The sequence below is a fragment of the Nycticebus coucang genome, chromosome 2, assembly GCF_027406575.1.
Source record: "Nycticebus coucang isolate mNycCou1 chromosome 2, mNycCou1.pri, whole genome shotgun sequence".
Lineage (NCBI taxonomy): Eukaryota > Metazoa > Chordata > Mammalia > Primates > Lorisidae > Nycticebus > Nycticebus coucang.
The window spans coordinates 86,368,288-86,391,514 of NC_069781.1; the positions used below are offsets into that span (position 1 = coordinate 86,368,288).

Below are 23,227 nucleotides of genomic sequence, written 5' to 3' on the forward strand. Positions count from 1 at the left end.
TTTGGGCTTAGAGCAAATGGCTGCCTTACCTGCACTTAATGTTATTTTTAGAAAATAACTCATTCCATGCAATTTAATCCACCACCCAGCAAATCAGTCTTACAAAATAATTATAAAAGGGAAAGACTTCCCTTTGGTCTTGACCACAAAAGCGAAATGTTGAAGAGAACGTCATTGTTTGGAAAGCGTGGCAGTAAGGCACTATATTGTACGGTCCCTGTGGCTCTAAGGCCTACCCGCCTTCAAAAGTCGACTTGTGGCGCTTGTGGCTACCCTACCAAGGGAAAGAGAAAGAATAGCTGGAGTGCCAACGCTAAAAGACAAAATACCACCGGGACTGATCGGATGAGGCCCCTAAAAATTGTAAATTGCAGATTCAGTTTAGGATTCCTTGAAGGAACAACACTAAACCCAAGAGCGCAGCTGTTGCCACATCTAGTTCATATTAAGAATTTCAACAAATAGGGCCAGGCACTGTGGTTCACGCCTGTAATCCTAGCCCTCTGGGAGGTCGAGGCAGATGGATTGTTTGAGCTCAGGAGAGCCAGACCAGCTGGAGCAAGAGCCAGACACTAAAAATAGCAGGGCCTTGTGGCAATGCCTGTAGTCCCACTACTTCGGAGGCTCAGGCAAGAGGATCATTTGAGCCCAAGACTTTGATAAGCTGTGGTGCCACTGCACTCTACCAAGAGTGACAAAGTGAGACTTTGTCTCAAAAAAATAATTTTCAATAATTAGTCATGCAATAAATGTTCTGGCCTTTAAAATAAAAAAATAAAAAAAAAAGAAATCCCAGCCCTTTGGTAATCCTAGCACTCTGTGAGGCTGAGGTAGGAGGATCCCTTGAGTTCAGGAGTTGAAGACCAGCCTGAGCAGGAGCAAGACCCTATCACTACTAAAACTGAAAAATTAACTGGGCATTGTGGCAGGCACCTGCAGTGCTGAGGCAGGAGGATCATTTGTACACAGGAGTTTGAGGTTGCTGTGAGGTAGGCTGACCCCATGGTACTCAAGTTTGGAGCAATAGAGTGAGACTGTTTCAAAAAACAAACAAACAAAGGAAGGCTTCATTCAAAAGAGTTAAATATGCCTAGGAAACCACAAGTCTGTTTATTTTTTATTATTTTTGTAGAGACAGAGTCTCACTTTATCACCCTCAGTAGAGTGCCATGGCATCACATAGCTCACAGAAACCTCCAACTCCTGGGCTTAGGCCATTTTTTTGCCTCAGCCTCCCAAGTAGCTGGGACTAAAGGTACCCGCCACAACGCCCGGCTATTTTTTGTTGCATTTTGGCCAGGGCCAGGTTTGAACCCGTCACCCTCGGTATATGGAGCCGGTGCTTTACCCACTGAACCACAGGTGCTGCCCTCTGTTTATTTTTAATTTTAATTTTTTTCACAAAGTCTGTTTAAAAAGATATGATCATTGAAAATGAAGTGACTGCATATTTTTGTAATTCAAATTAATAACTGAAATAATGGCAATGCTGAAAAATATTGATTATTTTAGGAAGTAATGCAGGGCCCTGGCCAAATGATTGCCCTGCCTCAACCTTTCATGCTGTCCCTGCCCATAGGTGGTTGTGACTACGGTGCCAGGAGGAAGGCAGCAGTGACCAGCAATGCCTGGGCAACCCTGCTGAGGGAACATTATGGAGCTGGAATCACCCTTAGAGGAATCCAAGAGCCAGAGGAAGGAGAGGCCAAAGAGCTGCATGAATATCAGACTTTCAGATAAGAGATATGGATTTGTACTTTCCTTGTAGGGCTGTTATGAAGATTCAATGAGATAAGCTGAAAACACAATACACAATGCTGGACTGACAGAAGGAAGCCATTATGACTTAGATGAGAAATCAGAAACAAGATTAAATGTGTTACAGATGACCTGGATGTTCCCAAGCTGTTCAGCTAAAATGAAAGAGAAGCTAAGTGGAGATATTGAAGAAGGCTTTGATGGACTTCCTGATGAATTCTCTAAATTTCATAAGTCAAGAAGAAAAGATCTACCAAATGGAGACATTAATGAATATGAAAAAAAGTCAGAGTGAATATTATCCTTCAATAGTTCTATTTATAAATCAAGTGATAGGAAACGAGGGGAGACCCTAACACATGAACAGAAAGAAGCCTTCTTCAATTTCCCCATTTCTAAAGAGACTAAAAAAGCTTGTGAGAGGCTGAGGGGTAACATTAGCTCTTTCTTATTTAGGTTAAGACCTTTGGTCTTGTATATATGAAGAAAAGCGTTTAATAGCTCAAGCATGAACAAGAACAAAAAAGACATTCTCTTTTGCCATCCACTTGATTGATAGACTCCAAAGAAATCGAGAAACAGTTTTTAAAAAGAACTCACCAGGTATTTGTTTTGATTCCAACAAGAGAATTGGAAAACTAAGTAGCCAATGACCTCAAAGATATACGTAGGATACTCACTGTGGCAAATATATATATATATAAACACACACACACTATATATATATATATATAGTGTGTGTGTGTGTGTGTATGTGTGTGAGAGAGAGAGAGACAGAGTCAAGCTGTTGCCCTGGGTATAGTGCCGTGGCATCATAGCTCACAGCAACCTCCAACTCGGGCTCAAGTGATCCTCTTGCCTCAGTTTTTCTATTTTTAGTAGAAATAGTGTCTCACTCTTGTTCAGGCTGGTCTTGAACTCCTGAGCTCAAGCAATCCACCCACCTTGGCCTCCCAGAGTGCTAGGATTACAGGTATGAGCCACCACGCCCAGCCATGTGTGGCATATTTCTATAGTGCAGCAACATGGGCAAAGCCAAATCAATCACATTCAAAATAGTACTGACATTTTAGTTGGGACCCTTGGTCATACCAAAAACCATCTGCCAAGTGGGCGGATTGGATGTTTTTGAACTGCACCATGTTGTGCTTCATGTAGAGGATCAAACGTTAGGTTTTGCTGAACAAGTTGAAGATATTATTCATGAATCCTATAGAACTGATTCTGAAGACAATGCTCAGATTTTACTTTTTTCCCCAACTTGCCCACAGTGGGTATACAAAGTTGCAAAAAATAAAAAAATACATGAATAGGTTGGTCTTGTTGGAAAAAGAGATTCAATAGGCTGCAACTACTATGGAACATTTGGCCATGCAGTGTCAGTGGTCTCAGAGGCTAGCAATTATTGGAGATGTCCTTCATGTCTACAGTACTGTTATTCTTTGTGAGACTAAGAAAAACGTAACTGAAATGGCCATGAATCCACATGTAAAACAGAATGGCTAGCATTTATATGAGAACATTGCACACTTAACAAAAGGAGTTACACTGAAAGGCTTCAGAGAAGTTACTTTTAAAGTTTTGGTGGCAACTAACACGGCTGCCTAGGTTTTGGACATTGCTAGTGATTCAAAGTTCTCTTCAGAACGTTAAGTACTATATTGGTTGCACTGTATGCACAGGTAGAGCTGGCCAGGCAGGGGTTTGAAGATGTTTTTATCAACCCAGAGAAAGAGGTCAATGAAGATATGTGGAACAAAAAACAGGGATTGCTTGTAAGTGTGTATATGTTCCTTCTACAGTGGATTTAGTTAAATCTAAAAGCATGGATACTATCAGGTCTCTGCCTTTGATTCTAATGCTGCTGTTGATTTTTTCCAACCATCAGCGCAGAGACTGTTAGAGGAGAAGGGGGCAGTGGCTGCAGCATTAGCCCATTTCTGGTGCATTGAACTTTGAACCAAAATCTCTGATCACTTCTGATAAGGGGTTTGTGACCATGATGCTGGAAAGCCTAGAGTAAGTACAAGATGTCAGTTGTCCTTGGGAAGAATTTAACAGAAAGCTGAGTAGCAATGCTGTGTCCCAGATTACCAGCATGTGTCCCCTAGAGGGAACTATAGGAGTTCACTGTGAAATTCCTGCAGGACATAACAGAAAGATTTTAGGCAGAGTGGCATGATTCAGATTAGATAGTCTCACTGTGGGCAAAACTACATAAAATTGAATAACATTATGATGGGAACACATACTCTAATTCTAGGCACAGAAGTGGCTGGTTACCTGGTGAGCAGGTGGTTAGGTAGACAGAGTTGACAGAGGACTCACTCAGGATGTCTACAAGATGGTAGAAGATGAAATGGGAAAATAGGAATACAAATTGATCAGAAGCAGGAGCCACAAAGGGAGTTTTTATTGAGTATTGGACAGTTACTCTACCAGCATCAGCCTGTTTCTGCTTGATCATGTACATTATCCTGTAATCTTAGGTCATCGTGGTTGAGGTTCCTTTATTTGCAAAGAAGTTGGTCATATTTTTAAAAAGGTATTTCACAAGAATGCCTATATGCAAATCTACTTATACTATTGTATAAGTACCTTTGAATAAAAAATAATCTTTTATTACCTTATTAAAAAACTAATTATTTTATTTTAATGTTACGTGTTTATACAAGAGTTTCCTAAAATCATTTAGTCTATTTCTTAATGGTAATGCTGTAATACATGGTTCAAAAATTTTTTTAAGTGCAAAGGATTACAAATACGAATAGTTGCTTTACCCCCGCCCTAGCCAACTGTTTTTCCTGTCCAGACTCAATATGCTAATTCCTTGCTATTCTTCCTGATTTCCTATCTAATGTTTATTTTTCTTAGAGAGTAATATTTGTCATTATATTAAGTGTTGCTAATAACGTTTTCATACATACACGCCTTATACACTTGTGACATGTGTTGATACAGGCATGAGTAACCTCATTGATACAGGACAGCATGTCATGGATAAAGATAATAAGCTGCATACTTTTCAATATTCTGGGAAGTATAATAAACATTTTCAAATTAATTTCTTATGTAGAAGTTTCTTTGGTTCTGTCACATAATTTGGTGAGTCTTAGTGTTTTTGTCATTAAGGTGCTGAACCTTTAACTGACCTGTGATTTTTACATGTGAGGAAAATGGGGAAACAGAGATAATAAGTGATCTTCGTGTACCCACCCAGGCCTGTGCTGCCTATGTTTCATCAGTATTCAGTTATGACTGTGACTATGTTTTAAAATATGTTGCTATTTAATATTCATTTATCACTTCATTTTTTTCACATTGTTTTCCTTCTTTTAGCACTTTATTTGTTCTTTCTCTCAACTCTGTGAACTAGGTATCATTTTTATTTTCCTTTAAGAAACGAAGAAAGAAATTCAGAGAAGTTAATTGTCCTGTCCATGTACACATAAAGGGAAGAGCTGAAGCTTTTATTCATTCTTTTCAACAAATACCTTGATTGCTTCCTATGTTTGTTACATTGAGCTGAAGGTAGTTAGGAGCTAGTACAAGTATAAACTTTTCATTCTAGCTTTGCCACTTACTAACTCTGTGACCTATTTGGAAAGTTACTTGAAGCTTCCATTGTAGCATTTCCAAAATATGCATTGTACCCTTTCTGTGGGGACCCTGGGAGGAATAAATGACATAAAGCCTGGTAGATTGGGTCAATAACGTTAACTTTCTTCCCTCCTATCAGATAATCTTATTTATTTATTTACTTAACTTCCTTACTTACTGACAGAGAGAGTCTGGCTTTGCTACCCATCTCAGACTCCTGGGCTCAAGTGGTCTTACTACGTCAGCCTTCTGGGTAGCTGGGACTACAGGTGCTTATCACAATGCCTGGCTAATTTTTCTACTTTTAGTAGAGACAGGGTCTCTCACTCTTGCTGAGGCTGGTCTCAAACTCCTGAGCTCAAGCAATGCTTAGTTATTAGGGACATGGAGATGGAATTCTTAGCTCTCTTAACGTAGAGAAAGGCATGCTAGAAAGTGGAAGGAGCTGGTATTCAGTAAGCTAGCATAAATGCCAGAGTGACTATATGTGTGTTGCTGATTAACATTATACATAACACTGGCTGAATAGGGCTGAGTGAGAAGAGGCACTGCGTGTAGGAACCACAATGTCAGATGTGCCTTATGCTGGTCATACGACACAACTAGGTGTGTGAACTTGGACAAGTCATTTAACCTACCTGGAATCAGTGTCCTAATCTATACAATGAAGCCATTGCACTATTCTTAAAAGATCCTTTTAGCTTGAATAGTCTAATGACTCAAAGGTAATTTGACAGATAATATCCTTTGATTTCAATATTTTCTTCCAAAAAAGTTCTGTTAGCACTATTTATATCTGCAATTTTCTATATTTCATTGGCTCTTTTCTGCTCTCAGTGTGCCTATTATTTCCTAAAACACCTTGGTATTTGGCATAAGATATTTAGATACCATTTCCAAAGCTGGACTTTCCAATAGGTATTGATGAACATGATGAATTGAAGAAAAGGAAACTCCATGTTCTATCATAGTGATTTTCCACTGGTGTGCCACAGCACATTGGTGTGTCCTGAGAGTATCTTAGGTGGGCCACAAAAAATTTTAAAGATCATTAATTAAATTATTTTTGAAAGAAGTTCAAAGCGCATTAAGTATATTCTTTTTTTTTACTTTTTCTTTTGAGCAATATAATTTAAGTGTGCCACAGAATTTAACTATAGTTTCAAGTGCACCATCAGAAAATAAAAGGTTGAGGGCAGCGCCTGTGGCTCAGTCGGTAAGGCGCCGGCCCCATATACCGAGGGTGGCGGGTTCAAACCCGCCCCGGCTGAACTGCAACCAAAAAAAAATAGCCAGGCATTGTGGTGGGCGCCTGTAGTCCCAGCTACTCGGAGGCTGAGGCAAGAGAATCGCTTAAGCCCAGGAGTTGGAGGTTGCTGTGAGCTGTGTGATGCCATGGCACTCTACCGAGGGCCATAAAGTGAGACTCTGTCTCTACAAAAAAAAAAAAAGAAAAGAAAAGGTTGAAAAACAATGCTCTATCATCTGAGAGATGACTCATTTTCTGAGACATACTGATAAAGTTACTCCCTCATTATTCTCCATGATGGTTCATAATCAGTAAATGTTTGTAAATAAAGGCTTTGAAATCTGCAAGTCTACTCATCTGCTAATCCTATTTTTATTAGCTTCACATGCTCCAGGTGGATGCTTCGTTGAAGCTTTGTAATTATATGTTGATTTTAATTGACATTTTAACTAACTGCTTTGCCTACTAGACTGTGCATTCTGTGAGACAGGAGGATATATATTTTTTCGTGCCTGTATCCTCAACATGTAGCCCAGTGTTTGGCATGTGAAGATTTTTTATACCCAGTAGGTAGAATGAAGAAATGAATTTACAAGTGGCAGGCATTGCACTAAGCACTGTAACGTATCATTCTATATAACAGTACTTACAATAGTATCAATATCTCCCCCCCTGCACTGTAACGTATCATTCTATATAATAGTACTTACAATAGTATCAATATCTTTTTTTCGAACAGATGAGAACACTGTAAGATGTTAGGTGGCTCTATCGAAGTCATATAGCTGTTAAATGGTAAAGTCCAGATTTGACAGCAGGTCTGCAAAGCCCAAGAAACAATTTTTGGTAATCTTATTATATTGTAAATAATTGTTATTTATAGGATTTTGGTATTCTAAAAACCAGAATATACTTACTGTGCTAAGTGGGCAATAAAAGGCATACTTTGCTGACCAAAATTGAGAGGGATATGTTTAAGGAGACAAACCTTTTCTTACTCTTTATTTTAAAAGTCTAGTTTTTTTCTTTTTGGTTTGTTTTTTGAGAGAGAGTCTCAAGCTGTCGCCCTGGGTAGAGTGCTATGGTGTCACAGCTCACAGCAACCTCAAACTCTCGGGCTTAAGTGATTCTCTTGCCTCAGCCTCCCAAGTAGCTGGGACTACAGGCACCAGCCACAACACCCCACTACTTTTTTTTTTGTTGTTGAAGTTGTCGTTATTTTAGCTGGCCTGAGCCAGGTTCGAACTTGCGAGCCTCCGGGCATGTGGCTGGTGCCCTACCCACTGAGCTACGGGTGCCACCTAAAAGTCTAGTTTTATTTCAACAATGTTTTAAACTGCCACTGCTGTAGGACTTTATGGAAAAAGAGAAAGGCACCTAGAGGCTTCCTATTCCCTATGCCAGGGTACCCTTATGATTACAATAGCATCATCACTCTAGTATTTAGGATTTGGAATTCCTCTATTAATTCTTCTCTTATGCATACTGCCTTTGACTAAGAACTAGCTAATTTTGCCTAAGTATTCTTGGTCTGGTAGCTGGATCTAGGCTAAAGATATAACAATTTAGTTTTAAAATGAAAAGAATCCTCTCTGATATGGAACTAGAAAAACTATTCCTATAGTTACCTGTATCTTTAGTGAATCTTTATAGTCTTAATTACAGGAACCAAATCCAGTTGCAATCTTTTTTTTTTTTTTAGACACCCTAGGCGTTTGAGGTTGCTGTGAGCTTTGATGACATAGCACTCTGCCCAAGGCAACAGAGTGAGACTGTCTCAAAAAAAAAAAAAAAAATTCTATTACTTGCAAGATGAAAGGAGAAGTAAACAAAAAAGAAAAAGACTATTACTATTTTTTTTTTCTTGTAGTTTTGGTTAAAAAGTGAAGTAAAATAGATTTTATGTAAATGAGGGCTAAGTTAGTTTACAAAGTAAATCATAGGCTGTAAATTGCTAGGAGTGAGTATTTCTTTTCCAGAGGCACTAAAGTAGTCCCTAAAAAAATACCTTTCATTCTTTAAACTTTAAATCTTTCTGTTGGGGAGCATTCCAAGTTAAAAGGATACTTTGAACTGATGTTATTCTATGATTTCCCCCCAGACATCCAGGGCTGAGTTACTAAAAGGCCTACCCATCTGTGCTTTGGTATCAGCTAAGAAATGTGCCCAAATAAACTTGGAAGAACTGGAAAAAATAGTGCTTCATTTTGTGTGGAACCAGAAAGAAAAAAACCTAGAGCCAAGGCAATTCTTAATAATAAAAACAAAGCCAGAGGCATTGCTCCAGGAGACTTCAGGTTATATTACAAATCAACAGTGATCAAAACAGCATGGTGTTGGCACAAAAGTAGAGACATAGACATATGGAACAGAATAGAGTCCAAGAGATGAAAGCAGTCTATAGTTTCTATCTGATCTTTGACAAACCAAACAAAAGCATGCAGTGGGGAAAAGAATCCCTGTTGAGCAAATGGTACTAGGAGAACTGGATAACCAATGTAAAAGACTGAAACTGAACCTGCACTTTTCATCACTTACAAAAATTGACTCAAGATGGATAAAAGATTTAAATATAAGACATGAAATGATAAAAATCCTAGTGGTGGGGTGCAGTGGCTCACACCTATAATCCTAGCCCTCCAGGTGGCTGAGGCAGATGGATTGCTTGAGCCTAGGAGTTCGAGACTACCCTGAGCAAGAGTGAGACCCTGTCTCTGGTGAAAAAACAAACAAAAAAAAAAACTAAGAAAATTGGTGCAATAGCACTAACTAAACTACAGAATTTATTTGCATCTCACCAGTTTTCCCATTCACATCCTTCTATCCTTCTAGAATCCAGTTCAGGATCTAGCACTGTGTTTAGTTGTCATACTTAGGAGACTGCTCCAGTCTTTGAAGCTTCAGTCTTTCTTTTTTTTTTCTTTTTCTTTCAGTACCTTGGTACTTTGGGAAAGTATTGGTCATTTATTTCATAAAATGCCCCTTAATTTGCATTTATCTGATGTTTTCTCATGATTAGATCAAGAGTATGCATTTTCAGCAACAATATTACAGAAGTGATGTGCATATTAGAGGGTACATGACAGCAATGATATGTTTTTAATCAACAAAGTGGTGTGATAACTTGGCAGAAGTGTGCAGAGTGAACTAGGGAGAGGAAGATTATTGCCAAAGCAACCAGGTAAGAAGCTATTGTAGGGAGAGGATGAAGAAAAGTAGTCTGAACAAAGACAGAACAAGAATGAAAGTCTGAATATGAGGTTTCCGAAGTCAAAAGAATAGGATTTGGGGACTGTTCCCATAAGTGGAGTCAGGAGAGGGAGGAGCTGAGAATGATCACTAGGATAGTAGGATATTAGGTAGGTAGATGACTCTGAAATTTAGATTCTCCAGTAAGATTCGTTCTTGAAAAATCTGCTGATATGTGACTGCCATTGGAAGCTCCCTGTATGTTTGTGAAAAGGATGCAGAAAGAGGGCAGAAGAGATGCTGAGCTATGTATTTACTCCTGTTTTCAAGCTTTAGGTTTAGAAATTCAGCATCTGTGGTTTATGTCTATGAGGGAGGACTAGACAGAAATGTCTGCATCTCAACGTTGCCCTCATATTCTCTGGGTATAAGAGGATTTCATATTGCTTGAAAAATATTTGTTGACTATTGCATGAAACAACATCTGAGTTAGGGATAAGGGTGGGTTGGCAACAGAATGTGATTGGGAGCAGTTGGAAATTGTTCTACCGCCAAGGACTCTTTCATATAAATTACCTCTGGTCTTGACCCAGAACAATGAAGCCAAGATGGAAATTCAAGAGTAAAGTAGTGAAAATTAATATTTCTTGCTCATTTCTCTGTTAGAGCTAGAGAAGAAAAATCCTTAGCTTTTCCTAACATTGGAGAGGCTGACCTACCTAAGCTTCCTTTGACCTAAAGGCCAATCCTAACTCTCCAAATCTATCATGGAAGGAAGAAGGAAATTTAACTGATTCGAAGGCAATGAATGGGTTATAACTATTTGTTATATCTACATTCACAAATAAAACAGAAATTTTATTTTTTTATTAAATCGTAAACACAAAGATCATGTATACATTAATGCATTTATGGGGTACAATGTGCTAATTTCATATAGAATTAGGAACGCTTACATTGCACTGGTTAAAAACAGATTTTAAACTGGGACTGCATATCAGAATAATCTGTCAAGCTTTTCATTGACACAGATGCCTAGAACCCATCCCAAATGATTCTGACACAGTAGGTGTGTTACTCAGAATTTCTTTGGCTGGGAGTGGCAGAAGAGCAAACAATTCAAATCAGCCTCAACCAGTAATTTAGAGTGGGTTGTGTATTTGTTATCTAATCCTGCTTGACAAATTACCCAAAGTTTAGCAGCTTAAAACACAATCACCTTGTACTGTTTCTGTGGGGCAGGAGCGTGGGAATGACTTAGCTGGTGATTCTGCCTCTGGGTCTCTCATAAAGTTGAAATCAACGCGTTAGCTGTGCTCCAGACATCTGAAGACTAGATTGGCCTTGGCGCACCCACTTCCAAGATTGCTCAGTCACATAGCTGGCAAGCTAGTGCTGGCTCTTGGCAGGTAGTCTTACTATTCTGCCATATGGTTTTTGCAAAAGGTAGCTTGAATATTCTCACAATAGGTTAGCTGTTTTTGCCCCAGAAGGAGCAATCCAAGAGAGGAAGGCAGGAACAGCTTGACACAATTTAATGGCTGGGATTAAGATGTCCTTGAATAAGAGGAGGGGGACAGTATGCATAGCTTGGATGATCTATTGTTGCAAAAGCTGAGGACTACCCTTATAGAGGTTTAGGTCCTAGTAAAAATGTACCATATGTTCCATCATACCCACTTATTTTTTGTAGGGTGAAAATGATTAAAATGAGTATCAAGAGAAGGCTTGAAGGGCAAAGAATAATACTTTTTACAAATTCCAATGATATGGTGGTGCCTGTGGCTCAAAGGGGTAGGGCGCCAGCCCTATATGCTGGAAGTGGGTTCAAACCCAGCCCTGGCCAAAAATTGCAAAAAAAAAAAAAAAATTTCCAATGATAATTGGTGACTTACCTCTAGCCATAGTAATAGGCATAGAGATATCTAATAGTCTTTCAACATCCTGAATATTTGCAGGGCCCAGGGCGGCGCCTGTGGCTCAGTGAGTAGGGCGCTGGCCCCATATGCCGAGGTGGCAGGTTCAAACCCAGCCCCGGTCAAACTGCAACAAAAAAATAGCCGGGCGTTGTGGTGGGCGCGGGTAGTCCCAGCTGCTCGGGAGGCTGAGGCAAGAGAATCGCGTAAGCCCAAGAGTTAGAGGTTGCTGTGAGCCGTGTGATGCCATGGCACTCTACCAAGGGCGGTACAGTGAGACTCTGTCTCTACAAAAAAAAAAGCGTAAGCCCAAGAGTTGGAGGTTGCTGTGAGCCGTGTGACGCCATAGCACTCTACCCGAGGGCGAGGGCGGTACAGTGAGACTCTGTCTCTACAAAACAATAAAAAAAAAAAAAATTTGCAGGGCCCTTTAGAGGTTCTCAGATGATTTTATAACATATTATTTGATTTTAAGAACATTCTTAGGTTTGTAGGATGGAATCAAGAGGGTTGAGATTGAAAGATGGAACTAATAATAGTGAACACCCACCAGGTGCCAGGCATTTGATGGACTGCTTTATATTCATTGACTCTTTTAATCAAATTCCATGATGCAGAAATGAATAATTTAAAATGTGAGGAAAGCTTCACTTCCTTAGAAGTGCAAAAGTTAAATGGCATGGCCATGGTCAAGCATCAGAGTCAGAATGAGAAGCCGGGTCTGTCACTCCTCTGTCTTTTGGCTAAGATCACCTGAGAAGCCAGGTCTGCTTACTCACAGTCTCATGCACTTTCCACTTGGCTGCTTCATTTTTTAACATGACCATCACTGCCACTTCCCTCCCATGTTCCATCTTTGACTTCCTTTCTCTCAGCGGGCAGTGCAGGACTTCCCAAAAGACAGGGGATCTGGCAGGTACAAGGCCAAAACTTATTATATCCTTAAAAAAAATTTTATTTTTTTGGTGACAGCCTTATTGCAAGATTATTGCAGAAAATAAGAGAACAGAAGAAAGTATATTGGATTGGAAAAGAGACCTAGTTTATAAATTACACTGAAATAAACCAAAAAGTTTGACTGTGATACTACTTAAGTGACTTGAAATAACATTGGTGCCTCATTCTCCTTCATTGTCAAGTGGTGTGACAGTTCCTAAAGTTGTCCTGACTTTCATGGATGTGGTAGGAAATGGGAAAGCACTATGGGTAAGTGAAAGATATAATTTTCAGGCGGCATACATCATCTTTATTACTAATGCCCCCAAAACTTTCTAATCACTCTTATAACTTAAAAATATGCTGGAATGTGACTTAAGGTCTCCAACTGCAAAAAGTAAACATTACTCCTCCATATTGTTTGTTGTTTACTAAAAGTAATCATAATAATGCCTAAGATTATCCAATATAAATATTAACTTTCCCATCAAATAAATCTACTATTTCTAGCAGCTGTAGACCAGCCAGCCAACATGTCTTTAATCCAGTATTGTCAGGTGATCAGAGAAGGGAACATTTTTTCTGGACCCTGCACTACCTCTGCAGAACAGTGAGGACCACATCAAGATAGAGGTCTGGGCTGGGCGTGGAAGCTCACACCTGTAATCCCAGCACTCTGGGAGGCAAGGCAAGAGGATTGCTTGAGGTGAGGAGTTTGAGATCAACCTGAGCAAGAGTGAGACCCCATCTCTACTAAAAATAGAAAAAAACTTGCTGGATGTGTACCTGTAGTCTTGGCTACTTGGGAGCCCACTTGAGCCCAAGAGTTTGAGGTTATTGTAAGCTATGATGATGCCATGACAGTCTACCCAGGGCAACAGAGAGACCATGTCTCAAAAAAAAAAAAAAAAAAAAAAAAAAGATAGTGATCTGGAGGATCTCTATATATACTGGCCTCAAGAATGTTTGGTCAGTTATATCCTCAATGAAGTCTTATTCCTTTGACCTTCACATTCTATTCCTGCCAGTCTGATAGATAATCACTCTTGTTATCACAGCAGAGTCTAGTAGTTAACAGCATGAACTCTGAAGTCAAATTTGAATTTGGCTCTGCCACTGCTTATGTGGACTTGGGCAAATTACTGAACCTCTTTGTGCTTCAGCTTCCTCATCTGAAAAATAATAGTATCTCCCAATCAAGTTTTTTTTTTTTTTTGTAGAGACAGAGTCTCACTTTATGGCCCTCGGTAGAGTGCCGTGGCATCACACAGCTCACAGCAACCTCCAACTCCTGGGCTTAAGCGATTCTCTTGCCTCAGCCTCCCAAGTAGCTGGGACTACAGGCGCCCACCACAATGCCCAGCTATTTTTTGGTTGCACTTCAGCCGGGGCAGGGTTTGAACCCGCCACCCTCGGTGTATGGGGCCGGCGCCTTACCGACTGAGCCACAGGCGCCGCCCCCCAATCAAGTTTTATGAGTATTAAATGATATAACATATGTAGGAAAGTTAGAATGATGGCTGATGTGTGATAAACGTTCTATACATGATACCATTTTTTTTATTGTTTGTATTTCATAAAACTATGTTACCTCCTAAGAACTTCAAGATGCAGGCAAATGGTTATTCAATTAGGGAGTCCGATAAGCATTTACATGCTGCATAGACCTAAACAAAATACCCTTAAGTGTTGATGTCATTAATCTCTGATGCCTTTGCGCCTTGTTTTATTGCATCTTCCATTTGTAAAATATGAATAAAAAAGTACATTCCTGGATAAACAAGTCCCCAAAGACCTCTTGCTGGGCCCATGTTTTTGCTTGGAGAGAGACAGCAGCAATGCACTCATGGAGATAAGTTCAAGGAGTGTGTTACACACGGCATCTTGAGTTGCTGCGGATTCCAGGTCATCCTGTCAGTCTTCTATGGTGTGGCTTCTGTGTGCATAGAATGTTCCAAAGTTAGGTTTCATTGATTAGTCCTTGGATTTTTCATCTGTGAAGCCCTTGAAATATAAATTGGGTGGCAGAGACAGTGAAGTATATTTGCAAGCTAAGGGCAATGGCAGTGACAAGCTGGGTCATAGTTTTAGGACTAGCCTCAAAATACAGCATAGCATGATAGTTAACAGCTCACTACTTGAGCCATGAAGACTTGGGTTCCAAACCTGGCTCCAATGCAGTGTGACTTTGGGTAGTTGCTTCACTACTCAAAGCCTCGTATTTATATGGTTGTTGTAAGGATTAAATAGTGTGTGTAAAGTATTATGAAAAAATACACCGTGTGTAGTGACTCATGCCCATAACAAAGTGGGAGGACCAGGAGTTTTAGGCTGCAGTGAGTTATAATCATGCCACTGTATTCCAGCCTGGGTGATGGAGAGAGTCTGGGAAAGAAAAGAAAGGAAGGAAGGAAAGAAGAAAGGAGGGAAGGAAGGGAAGAAAAGGAAAGAAGGAAGGAAAGAGAAAGAAAGAAACAAGGAAAGAAGGAAGTAAGAAAGGAAAGAAAGAAAGAAAAGGAAGGAAGGAAGGTAGGGAAGGAGGGAATAGAAGGAAAGAAAGAAGAAGGAAGGAAGGAAAGAAAAGGAAAGAAGGAAGGAAGGAAGTAACAAAGGAAAAAAGAAAAGGAAAGGAGGAAGGAAAGAGAAAGAGAAAGGTAAGGTTGGTTCAAAGAGAATTAGAGATAGCAAAGTATTTGTGGTAGCTGAAGAAAGGTGCTTGAATAAGATTGTTAATTTGATATAAAACTGGTTAATGTATAGAGCAACAAAACCATAACTTTTAGGGTTATCTTTTTTACCAAAAAATCATTTGCATCTGTAGTGGACAAATGTAATTTGTACCCTTATCACTTATGTAGGAATGATTTTGCCCTCCAGAGGATACTTGGCCATGTCTGAAGATATTTTTGGTTGTTCCCACTGTAGGGGGATGGGATGCTACTAGCATCTGATGGGTAGAAAACAGGGATGGTATTAATATCCTCCAATGTACAAGACAGACTCCCACAAAAGAATTATCTATCCCTAAATGCCAATATGCTGAGGTTGAGAAACCCTGACTACCTAGTGTCTATAAGCTACTATCTACCTTTGTGAGATTTAAAACATCCTAATCAAGAGAGAATAGTCAAAGGTACTCATTGGTACAGAACTGGATAACCACTGAGTTATCCAGTTATCAAGTAGGCTAGACAAGCCTCAGATAACCCTGAAAGGACATGCAGGGACCTTTAATTCCCATATCCAAGTTTTGGAAAACTTTCTTAACAGTACTTGACACAGTACCTAGCACATGGTGGGTGAAAAGTACAGATTAGTCATTATTGTAAATTTACAGGCCAGTAGATAGAAGTCCAAATACTCATACAATAAATAAGCACAGTACTAGGCTTCAGGTTGTTAAAGAACATTACAACATCAGTGGCCCTATCAGGCTATTCCATCATGGTCACTTTGAGATTTTAAGAAAGTCCTTCTGTATAACTTTAAGATGAATAGATGGTTGATCACATTTAAAAAGGCAAGCCATATTTTAAAATTATCCTGAAATCTTAAAGTCAATAACCAAGCCTCTCTCTCTCCCTGAGGAACTGTACTCTTAGATTGAGAGTATCCAAGCTATCCTTAGGAAACTCATTCGATGTCTGATGTAGAAAAAGTATTGTAAATTAAAATCACAGGGCTGCAGTGTGGGGCACTTTCTTTTTCTTTTTGAGACAGAGTTTTACTCTGTCTCCCTGGGTAAAGTGCCATGGTGTCATAGCTCACAGAACCTCAAACTCCTGGGTGAAGACATCCTTTTGCCTCAGACTCCTGAGTAGTTAGGATTACAGGTGCCCACCATGATGCCTGGCTATTTTTAGAGATGGGGGTCTTACTCTTGCTCAGGCTGGTCTCAAACTGCTGAGCTCAAGCAATCCACCTGCCTTGGCCTCCCAGAGTGTCAGGATTACAGGCATGAGCCACTGTGAGCTACAGGCCTTTGTGGCACTTCTGATTGGCCAGAACATTTTTATTTTATGGGGAAATGATGTATATGCATGGTACCTCAGAAATTAGAGATGGAAGGAAGGAAGAGAGGGAGGGAGGGAGGAATCCACACAGTTGTCCAAATTTATCTTGTATAAATCAACTGAATAGTATACCCAATAGCAGTATTAGTCTGGAGAGAGAAGCCACTCCTCAGTAATGTCAATAGGAAAAGTTAATACAAAGAGTTACATAAATTATTTGGCTGGGCATGGTGGTTCACACTTATAATCGCAGGACTTTGGGAGGCAGAGATAGGAGGATTGCTTGAGGCCAGGAGTTCAAGACCAGCCCTGGCAGCCTAGTGAGACCACTTCTCTATAAAAAATAAAAAATAAATTAGCTGGGCGTGGTGGTGCATACCTGTGGTTTTATACTTGGGAGGCTGAGGCAGTAGGATCTCTTGAGCCCATGAATTCAAAGTTAGAGTAATCTATGTGATTGCACCACTGTACTCTAGCCTGGGTGGCAGAATGACCCTGTCTCTAAACAAAACAAAATACATAATTGTATTTATATAAATTTATACATAATAAATAAATAACATTATGTGTATATATATATATTTATTTTTTATTTTTTTTGGGGGGGGACAGAGTCTCACTCTGTCGCCCAGGGTAGAATTCTGTGGTCATAGCTCACAGCAACCTCAAACTCTTGGGCTCAAGTGATCCTTCTGCCTCAGCTTCCTCAGTAGCTGAGACTACAGGTGCCTGCCACAATGCCTGGCTGTTTTTAGAGATGGGGGGTTTGCTCTTGTTCAGGCTGGTCTTGAACTCCTGAGCTCAAGCAATCCACCACCTTGGCATCCCAAAGTGTTAGGACTATAGGCGTGAGCCACCGCACCTGGCTATAAAATATATTTTAACTTATTTAAATACACTAAGATGTATCAAATATAAAACATGTAGAAATATAAAATATAAAAAAAGTAGACATACATATAATTTAATAAAGAATGTAATCAGATCTTTATTCTATAAATAAGACACTAACGAAGGATTGGCTAGTCTAAACTCTAAAGAAGTGATAGAAAGGGCGGCACCTGTGGCTCAGTCGGTAAGGTGCCAGCCCCATATACTGAGGGTGACGGGTTCAAACCCGGCCCCGGCCAAACTGCAACCAAAAAATAGCCGGGTGTTGTGGCGGGTGCCTGTAGTCCCAGCTACTCGGGAGGCTGAGGCAAGAGAATCGCTTAAGCCCAGGAGTTGGAGGTTGCTGTGAGCTGTGTGAGGCCATGGCACTCTACCAAGGGCCATAAAGTGAGACCCTGTCTCTACAAAACAAACAAACAAACAAAAAAAAAACATTGTAAGAAGTGATAGAAAGAACGGTTACACTCAGGCTGAGATCATTCACCCAAGGAAGAACTCCCAGCAGTAAGGAGCGCTAGGCCTTGTTGGAGAGGGCACTGCCATCACTCACTGAATGGCAGAGAAGAAAGTAGCTATGGAACCATGCTAACATAATTTGCTGGAAATCTGTTCTTTGAAATTTTGGTAAAATCCACCCTGTAAGGTACCTGGAAAACTTTTTTTTTGACAGAGATTCAATATGTGGCCCTCCGTAGAGTGCTGTGGTGTCACAGCTCACAGCAACCTCAAACTCTTGGGTTTAAGCGATTCTCTTGCTTCCCAAGTAGTTGGGACTACAGGCACTTGCCACAACACCGGGCTATTTTTCTGTTGCAGTTATCATTGTTGTTTAGCTAGTCTGGGCCAATTTTGAATCCACCAGCCTGGATGTATGTGGCTGGCGCCCTACCCACTGAGCTATAGGCACCACCCTGGAAAAGTCTTTGATGGGCAAGTGTCCCAGAGGCACTGCACTGTGGCTGCTGGCTCCCGGGTGCGCTGCCTGCCACATACTACAGGATCTGAAACCTGGAACAGCCAAGGTTGCTGCAGGCACCTGCTGAGCAAGCCTTCAGGAACCTAAGGAGCAGAACCTGTTTCTCCGAGCCCTCTACTGAAAAGGCTTATCACCATCCCACTTGGCAAAAGAAAAAAATATTTAAAGGGCCCAGATACATTTTCATAGGTGATACCAAAAGGGAAAATTAGAAACTACCAGTCAATAAAATCAATGACTGGCCCGAGTGTGATTCTGCAAAATCTTTAAGGGCTGATTATACTGATTTTCAGGCTTCTAGCATCCAAATAGGTTAATGTGGGCCCTTTTGTGTCTTCAAACTGCTGTTTGTCTGCTATAGAGCACTAATTTTGAAAACGTGGTTCCTCCGTCATCAATATTAGCATCACCTACAAATGTGTTAAAAAGGCAAGTTTAGGGCCCTCCCCCAAACCTAATGAGTCAGAAACTGGGTGTGGCTGGGAATGAACAATCTATGTTTCAGCAAACTCTCCAAGGAATTCTGATACATGTTAAGGTTTGGGAACAACTGCTATAAGAAGAAATAAGTTCCAGGAACTTGCTTAAGTTTGACAGAAAGATCATATATGTTTTAGATTCTATTTTTAATCTTGAAGAAGATAACCTAACTCCTCTAGGATCTGGAAGTGGGGCATATTATTCTCTCTCTCCTTTTGCATTTGATAACATTTCTGAAGTAACGGGGAACAAACACATCAGATATGCTCACTTTGGTAAGAAATATAGCTTAAAACTTTCTTTTTTATTTTTTAGAAATTTAGCTTTTGCTGGGCAGGGTGGCTCATGCCTATAATCCTAGCACTTTGGCAGGTTGAGGCAGGTGGATTGTTTGAGCTCAGGAGTTGGAGATCAGCCTGAACAAGAGCCGTCTCTACTAACAAAATAGAAAAACTAGCCAGGCATTGTGGTGGGCTCCTGTAGTCCCATCTACTTGGGAGGCTGAGGCAAGAGGATCTCTTGAGCCCAAGAGTTTGAGGTTGCTGTGAGCTGTGACGCCATGATACTCTACCCAGGGGAACAGAGTGAGACCCTGTCTCAAAAAAAAAAAAAAAAGGAAGGAAGGGAAGGAAAAGAAATTTAACTTTTGAAATTCTCTTATTCATAGGTCATGCTACCCCGATTAGGGCCCCAAGCTGATACTGCAATTCTCATTCCTTTATTTATGTGCACTAAAGCTGAGAGTAAAGCTGTTTTTGCTTTTCCTTGCTGTTTCTTAACTCTTTACCATTAGTCTAGTATTGAAGGAATAGCTAGAGCCATAAACTGAAGGTCAGCACAGTTACAGGGCGGCGTGGAACCCCCAGGAGCTCACCACTGTTCCTTACCCCACAGACAACCTCATGAGTTGGTCTCCCTCCTTGACTAGGCTCCAGAAGTACAGAAAGCAAGCTTCATTTTTCCCTTACACAGCTTTCTGGTCTCTTCAATTTGCTTCCTTCAAGGGAGTGGGAGAGATGATGTATTCCAGCAGGCTAATTTTCTGCCATTCTTTGCTCTAAAATGAAACTTGTATGTGCGGACGCTTGTATGGTGTGAGGATTGTGGACTGGCCTGGGTCCTGCCACTAGCTAGCTGCATGGTGTTGGACAGGCCACCAGTTCTGGTTTCATTTTCCATACTGAGTAGAAAGCTGATGCTTCTCCAACATTTTACAATTCTATGTAATATCACAAGCAAGTTTGCCTTAAAAGGCAAACTGTTGGGTTTGAATCTCACCCTTTAGTCAGTGTGTCTTTCAAACCTCCTCTTCCCACGTTTAATACTAAGCACATTGCAGCCTTCCTTACAGTAAACTCATCCTAAAGGGATTGGGGATATTTATGCACAGAAAGTGAAGACTTCAGCATATTTGCTCCTTGTCAATAACTAAAGAGCAGAGATTTTCTCCTTGTCAAATATATATTGTACCTTTATAAATAGACACAATACCATCAACTCCTCTGGTAAAGACTAACTACAATGTAAAATAGCACATACAGAAATGAAGCACTGGTATCCTTCATTACAAATTCCTATTTGAAATAGGGCAAGGTAGCTCACACCTGGAATACTGGCACTCTAGAAGTCTATGCTTATAGACTTAAAGTCAGGAGTTTGAAACTATGCCTGAGCAACAGTGAGATGCATCACTACTAAAAATAGAAAAATTAGCCAGTGGTTGTGAGGCTTCTAGTCCCAGTATGTCGGGAGGCTGGGGCAGGAAGGTCACTTGAACCTAGGAGTTTGAAGTTGCTGTGAACTAGGCTAATCCCATGGCCCTCTAGCCTGGGCAACCGAGTAAGACCCTGTCTCAAAGGCCCCCCCCCCCCCAAAAAAAAAGAGAAAAAAAGAAAAAAGAAAGAAGAGAAAACCAATACTTTATTATTTATTTTTTTTTAAGAGACAGAGTCTCACTTTATCACCCTCAGTAGAGTGCTGTAGCATCACATCTCACACCAACCTCCATCTCCTGGGCTTAGGGGATTCTCTTGCCTCAGCCTCCCCAGTAGCTGGGACTACAGGTGCCCACCACAACGCCTGGTTATTTTTGTTGTTGTTGTTGCAGTTTGGCCAGGGCTGGGTTTGAACCTGCTACCCTTGGTATATGGGTCTGGCACCCTACCCACTGAGCCACAGGCACCGCCCAGAAAACCAATACTTTAAACAGGTGGGTTGAAGTCATAGATAGCTACTAAGTGAACTGTTAATTTGAGCATAGGGTTTTTTGTTTTGTTATTGTTTGTTTGTTGAGACAGAGTTCTACCCTATGCCCTGAGCAGAATGCAATGAAGTCGTAGCTCACTGCAACCTCAGACTTGGGCTGTGGGCATCCTGCTACCTCAGCCTCTGAAGCCACTGGGATTACAGATGCTTGCCCCAGTGCCTGGCTGGGTTTTTCAATTTTTTTCATGATTCAGGGTCTCACTCTTGCTCAGACAAGCCTCAAACTTCTGAGCTCAAGCAATCCTCCCACCTCAGCCTCCCACAGTGCTGGGATTACAGGCGTGAGCATAGGCTTTGTTTTTGTATATTTTGTAGTATGTGGGACCCAAAGAACCCCCTAATCATCATTGAGTGAAAGCTGGTTAGAAATAAATAATGAGCTGGACGTGGTGGCCCATGCCTGTAATCTTGGCCCCTGGGAGGCCAATACAGGTGGATCCCCTGAGCTCAGAAGAAGCTTGAAACCTGCCTGAGCAAGAGTGAGACCCCATCTCTACTAAAAATAGAAAAACTTGGGAGGCCGAAGCAGGTGGATTGCTTGAGCTCCTGAGTTTGACACCAATCTGAGCAAACAACAAGACACTGTATCTACTAAAAATAGAAAAACTGAGGCAAGAGAATCGCTTGAGCCCAAGAGTTGGAGGTATGATGCCACAGCACTCTACCCAGGGTGACTGCTTGAGACTCTGTCTCAAAAAAAAAAAAAAAAAAGAAAGAAAGAAATAATGAGAGCTGATTGATGAGCCTGTAGAAAACGGTAAAAGTTAATGTAACAATATATTGTTTATTTATAAAGATCATGACAGTTGTGGGCAATCTGCTTATTATTAATGAAGAAAAGATTCATCAGTGCATAATTTAAATCCAAAAGTGGCCTTAAGACATCACACAATACAACTCTCGTGCCCATGCTTTTGAAGAAAGGTCTCCTGAATTCCACATGATTCAAGTATTGCTTATTTTTGTGATGCTTAAATTATAGTTTGGAAAAAAACACAAAATAAACCACAGAGGGGAAACCCTATTTGTAACAAAGTCTCAACACAAATGACATAATGGTATTAGATACATGAAAAAACCCGTAACGAAACACCCCCAAACAGCCAGATATTACAGTAAATTGTTGATTTATTCAATGTGACTGCTACTACTGATAATCCAATTATTTGAAGGTGGTGTTGGTATGGGATGGCAACAGAGAACTATTTTTCTGAGTTGAAACTATTACTTAAAAAAATTAAAAATAGGAAAATATCACAGTGTATAATACATACGTAAGGCCAATGTCATGTACTTGATGTGTGTACACACACACACACTTAACATGCCAACACCCACAACGGATTCTCTGTATGCTGGCCTGTGACGTACTCTTTATTTCTTACTCAGGGTCCTAGTCAGGAAAGTTTGACAATCATTATTACAGAGCTGTGCTCAGAAAGTGAAGGCTTTATGACTCGTTGTGAGCTATGCTACATCTGTGCACTTCCTGAAGTGGGACCGACTTGTCATTAGGGTCTATTCCTGTCCACTGGCGGGGATAGTTACTCTTCCACACGTTCAGAAAACCATGTGCAGTAAGAAACAAACATACAAAACAACAGCTGTCCTTGTACCACAGAACGTGTTGTAGCTCAGTTAAGGTTCTTAGATATATTCCTTTGAGTTTTCTAAATCATTCCAGGAAGGATTTGTTGCATTCTGTCTTTATGCTGTTACTTGCAAACCTTGGGAATAAATATAAAAAAGAAATTAATGGAGACTTCCAACTTTCATTTTAGTAAATCTTCACACCAACAACAGTAAATCTAAGGATGTTAAGATTATAAGGATTCTAGAGCCAAAATGCTGGTTTCCTGTAAAACTAAATTGAGTCTAAGTCTCGTACTAAATTTTAAGCATACCTGAATATATCAAATAGATACCCAATATCATTTGTAACTGGTATATTAAT

The 23,227-nt window shown here is 40.4% G+C and overlaps 1 protein-coding gene and 1 pseudogene across 4 annotated transcripts in view; one reads left to right on the forward strand and one right to left on the reverse strand.

Annotated features, from left to right (window-relative positions):
* The first annotated feature begins 2,961 nt into the window (after positions 1–2,961).
* LOC128597686 (ATP-dependent RNA helicase DDX50-like) lies at positions 2,962–4,064 on the forward strand (annotated as a pseudogene).
* An 18,004-nt stretch (positions 4,065–22,068) lies between these two features.
* The window catches only part of NMRK1 (nicotinamide riboside kinase 1), a 33,039-nt gene continuing 31,880 nt past the window's right edge, over positions 22,069–23,227 (reverse strand). For all 4 annotated transcript variants that reach the window (XM_053575509.1, XM_053575494.1, XM_053575502.1 and 1 more), the window contains one exon: positions 22,069–23,000. In XM_053575509.1, the coding sequence (XP_053431484.1) occupies positions 22,981–23,000 (20 nt within the window). In that variant the 3' untranslated portion in view covers positions 22,069–22,980. The remainder of the gene's footprint in view (positions 23,001–23,227) is intronic.